Source organism: Euphorbia lathyris, chromosome 8 (genome assembly GCF_963576675.1).
Source record: "Euphorbia lathyris chromosome 8, ddEupLath1.1, whole genome shotgun sequence".
NCBI lineage: Eukaryota > Viridiplantae > Streptophyta > Magnoliopsida > Malpighiales > Euphorbiaceae > Euphorbia > Euphorbia lathyris.
In genome coordinates, this window is record NC_088917.1 from 11,581,703 (window position 1) to 11,586,588 (window position 4,886).

At 33.2% G+C, this 4,886-nt stretch overlaps 1 protein-coding gene across 1 annotated transcript; it reads left to right on the forward strand.

Annotated features, from left to right (window-relative positions):
• Nucleotides 1-1,588: 1,588 nt before the first annotated feature.
• Nucleotides 1,589-3,367, forward strand: LOC136202623 (CBL-interacting serine/threonine-protein kinase 5-like). The gene has a single exon (XM_065993362.1). It carries the CDS (start codon nt 1,786-1,788, stop codon nt 3,175-3,177), a length of 1,392 nt encoding a protein of 463 aa, XP_065849434.1. The 5' UTR covers nt 1,589-1,785; the 3' UTR covers nt 3,178-3,367.
• Nucleotides 3,368-4,886: the final 1,519 nt, after the last annotated feature.

A 4,886-nucleotide genomic window follows, 5' to 3' on the forward strand; every position in this document is an offset into this window, starting at 1 on the left:
AGAAAAAAAAAAAGAAAATGAGATAACCTCGCCACCTCTTCGAAATTTGGAAGATATATATCCAAATTTATCAAATATCACATTTGATCCTCCATCTTTCTATAATCTTTTAAAAATTATCCTAAACTTTTAATTTACATTTCAAACCAACAAATTAACTCCAAACTTTTCCTATGTCACCAAATAAAAATCACACATCTAATAATTATCATATATACTAATATCAAAATATAAATTCTAGAAATTTAATCACGGACGTGACATCACATGTGAATCATTTTATCACTCATTAATAACAGAAAACTACTGAACATAAACATAGGATTATACGTGAAAACATTTAAAAAAAACTAAAAAGTATACTGTATATTGTACGAGTCGGATAAAAAATTTCAAACAATTTCACGAAATTTATAAATATTAATCTCCAATTCTATTATTAAATCATAGATAATATGTTTTTTTTTAAAACGAACTGATATGCAATTGGTAAAGAATAAAAAAATAAAATACCTGTGTTTTATAATAATGTCTCAAATTGACTCAATTTGACAACGTTAGGGGTAAAATTACTCTTAACTGCCAGTATTAAATGTAAAATTGCATCATTTTAGATGTTAAAGATAAAATTGCTTCTAACACTAAACGTAGCAGTACTTTTACGTTTAATCCCAACTTTAATTAAAACAAAAATCGGATTAAAACGGTACTTAAACCCACAAATATATTTATTTAAAAAACGAAAATAAATGTTCTCCATTTATTTCTCTCAAAACTAGAGAGAGAAGCTCTCACCTTTCTCTAGCTTCTCCATTTATTTTTCTTCCAAATCTTGGTGTCTTTAACTCTTCATCACCGTTGTTGTCGTTTTACGTTTCCGATCTTGGTTTCTACTCAGGTTTTGTTAGAGGAGGAAGAAGGAAGCTTGTCTTTCTTCTTCCTCCTCTCATTTATGTTTAGATTTAGCTTTTAGTTTCAGATCTACTTTTTCTTGTTCGTTTGAAGTCTATATTCCTTATTGAACGTCTTTTTCCATCAGATCTACAACTGTTAGCTATATTTCTTTCATTTATTCTTTTTTCGGTCTTAGCAAGAACGGAAAAGGTTTATCTTGTCCGTAGATCTATAGATCTGCGTGGTTGCAAAAACAGAAAGGACTTAGATCCGAATGTCCGGAAGAGTCTAAATGATGAAGCATGGATTGCAGAGGTTCTTCAACGGGATTCGACGTACGAGAAGGATATGATTTCTTTGTGTGTTTTATTTGTACCTTTTATGGGTTTTATTTCTCTTTGTAGCCTTATTATTGCTCTTTGTAGTCTTATTACTGCTCGTTGTAGTCTGTTTTCATCCCTTTGTGGATATCGCCTATATGGATGGGAGGTTTTATTCCTCTTCATTCTCGTGATGTATTTGTATTGTTAAATTAATGAAATGATATGACTTTTATAAAAAAAAAAAAAAACGGAAATAAATAAAAAAAAATTAATTAGAAAAAGTTAAATTCTCATCAAATCAAAACCTAATTAGATGGTGTCATCTCCTAATTTGTCTCCATTCCCCCTTTTTTAATAAAACCCAACAAAACTTTCCTTCCTGTGTGCTAATTCCTTCTCCCTCTCGAATCCCCTCTCTCTACTCAAATACCCAGTTCATGGAATCCCTCAAAATCACCATCTCCTCCCTCCTCTCCTGGATTCCCAAACCCTCGGAGCTTTTCCCCCATTAAAGCCCCAACCTTTTCCCCCTTTTGACCTCCAATTGAACCAATTTTACAGACCAACAATGGAAGAAAAGCATGTCCTATTCGAGAAATACGAGATGGGTAGACTCCTAGGAAAGGGTACTTTCGCCAAAGTCTACTACGGCAAAAACATCCTCACCGGAGAAAGTGTCGCCATTAAAGTAATCAGCAAAGATCAGGTGAAGAAAGAAGGTATGATTGATCAGATTAAACGAGAAATCTCTGTTATGAGATTAGTCCGGCATCCAAACATCGTTGAACTCAAAGAAGTTTTAGCAACGAAGACTAAGATCTTCGTCATTATAGAGTACGTAAAAGGCGGCGAACTTTTCGCTAAGGTCGCTAGAGGTAAACTCAAGGAAGACGCTGCTCGGAAATACTTTCAGCAATTGATCAGCGCGATTGATTTCTGTCACAGTCGAGGGGTTTCTCACCGGGATTTGAAGCCGGAGAATTTGTTACTTGACGAAAACGAGGATCTCAAAATCTCTGATTTTGGGCTCTCGGCGTTGCCGGAGCAATTGAGGAACGATGGGTTACTTCATACACAGTGTGGAACTCCGGCGTATGTTGCGCCGGAGGTGCTGAGGAAGAAAGGGTATGATGGATCTAAAGCTGATATTTGGTCTTGTGGGGTGATTCTGTATGTTCTTCTCGCCGGATTTTTGCCGTTTCAAGATGAGAATATAATGAAGATGTACCGGAAAGTTTTCAAAGCTGAATTTGAATCTCCGCCGTGGTTTTCCACGGAGGCTAAGAGGTTAATTTCGAAACTTCTGGTGGCTGACCCGGATCGGAGAATTACAATTCCGGCGATTATGCGTGTTCCCTGGTTCCGAAAGGGGTTTTCCCGACCAGCGTCTTTCTCTTCCGATCTAAATCGGCTAGATCAGAAATCAGAGGAAGAAGATGAAGTTTTATCAATTATCCCCAATTCCCCCAATTCCCCCAATTCCAATTCCCCAAATTCGAATTCGAAAACTAAAATTTCTTCCCCAAAATTCTTCAACGCATTCGAATTCATATCTTCAATGTCATCTGGGTTCGATTTATCGAGTTTATTTGAGAATAAACGGAAGGCCGGATCGATGTTCACCTCGAAATTATCGGCGACTTCGATTATGAACAGAATCGAAGGTGTGGCTAAAGGTTTGAACTTTGAAGTGGGTAAGATTAAGGATTTCAAAGTGAGATTGTTCGGCCAATCTGAAGGGAGGAAAGGGCGGTTGTCGGTGACGGTGGAGGTTTTTGAGGTGGCGCCGGAGGTTGCTGTTGTTGAGTTCTGTAAGTCGGCCGGCGATACTTTGGAGTATGCTAGGTTTTGTGAAGATGATGTTCGGCCGGCGTTGAAAGATATTGTTTGGACTTGGCAAGGCGACACCGTTTCTAGTTGTGATGGTGGTGGTGGTGTTGATGAAACGCCGTCGTTTTAGTGCCCTAAGCTAATCCTAATTTGGACTAATATGGTTTTTGTTTTTATTTTTTTTTTATTTGGCTTGAATTTTTCTTTTTTCATGTCAAAATAGGGTTTTTTTTTTTAATTATAAGATTATCAGTAAATATGCTGTAATTATCAAGTTAATGCGAGCTTTTCCATATAACAAAGAGTTTTTCTTAATCTAACCCCTTTGAGAAATTTTTTATGAAATTTTTTATGGTTAAGCGTATGTTTGTTTTTAATTTTTGGAATTATTTTTTGCCTTTTAAATCTAAATATGAGATAAAAAATATTTGGTAAAAAATCAAAACAACTGATTTTTACATAAAAATCAACTAATATCTAATAATACAGTTGACAGTAGCAACAAACAAGAGTAGCTGAAACAAACGGGTTCTAATTTTATTATTTTTGAATTTTAAATGAGCGTTAGGTTTTTTTATTCAGTTACTCAATTGAAGGCTTTTTAGATATCGAACTTGAGATCTTTCATTTAAGCGATTGCATATATTAATTATTCAAAGTAATAGGGACGGATCTAGATGGGGCTGGAGTACCCACTGGTCGTCAAAAAAAGTTAAAAAATTCTATGAATAGTGTGTATGAATTTTTAATTTTTTAAATAAAAATATCAAAAATATCAATTTAGTAAATATCAATTTAGTACATACAAATCACGAGAGAAAATGAATTTAAATTCATCATTGCAAACTAACTTTAATAGATTAAATAAAAAATAATCTAATTCAAAATAAACTTGTCAATTTATTTTTAAGAAAAGTACAAAAAAAACCCATATGGTTTGATCAATTTGTAAAGATAGTTTTCATGATTTAAAAGTTTGCAAATAAGGGTTTTGTACTTTGTGAAATTTGCACTTAAAAAATATGCGAGACAATTTTTCAATCAAATAATATTTGTGGTTTAGTTTAACTGCAAAGTTAGACCTTGTATTTTGAGTAATTTGCAAAATCAGTCTTTAAAAATCGACTAAACCGTAAGATTTATTTTTTAACCGTAAACTTGTAAACTATAATATCTATATTAAGAGGCTAAAGTCCCAACAAAGTTGCCTCTTTTGTGATTCTTCAATAATCAATGTTTTCCAAAGTATGTATATATACAACCCTCACTGATTCATTACCTTTTTCAGTATGATAACTAGTTGATTTTGCATTTATGATAATGAAACCGGTACCGGTTTTTCTTTACAATTAAAACCGTTATAGATAGCAAAATTCACAAGACTTCGTTTTGAGGAGATAAAATCTAAGAGTGAATGACACGTCATAGAAAGAAAGTGTATATATACTATATATAGTAAAACCGGTAGCTAATCTACCTGTTTTTCTTTACAATTTAAAACTGGTGGACTAGCTACCGGTTTCATCTTAAATAGCAGAATCCATATGACTCCATTTTGAAAATGCAAAATCTAAGAGTAAATAATTCGTATAGAAAGAAGGTGTATATATAGTGTGGAAAATCCTCACCCAGTCTTCATCTTACAAAATATTAAGTACCCTAAGCTAGTCCTAATTTGGACTAATATGGTTTTTGTTTTTATTTTCTTTATTTGGCTTGAATTTTTCTTTTTTCATGTCAAGATAGGGGTTTTTTTTTAATTATAAGATTATCAGTAAATATGTTGTAATTAATCTAACCCTTTTGAGAAAATTTTTATGGTTAATTTTGTTATTTTTA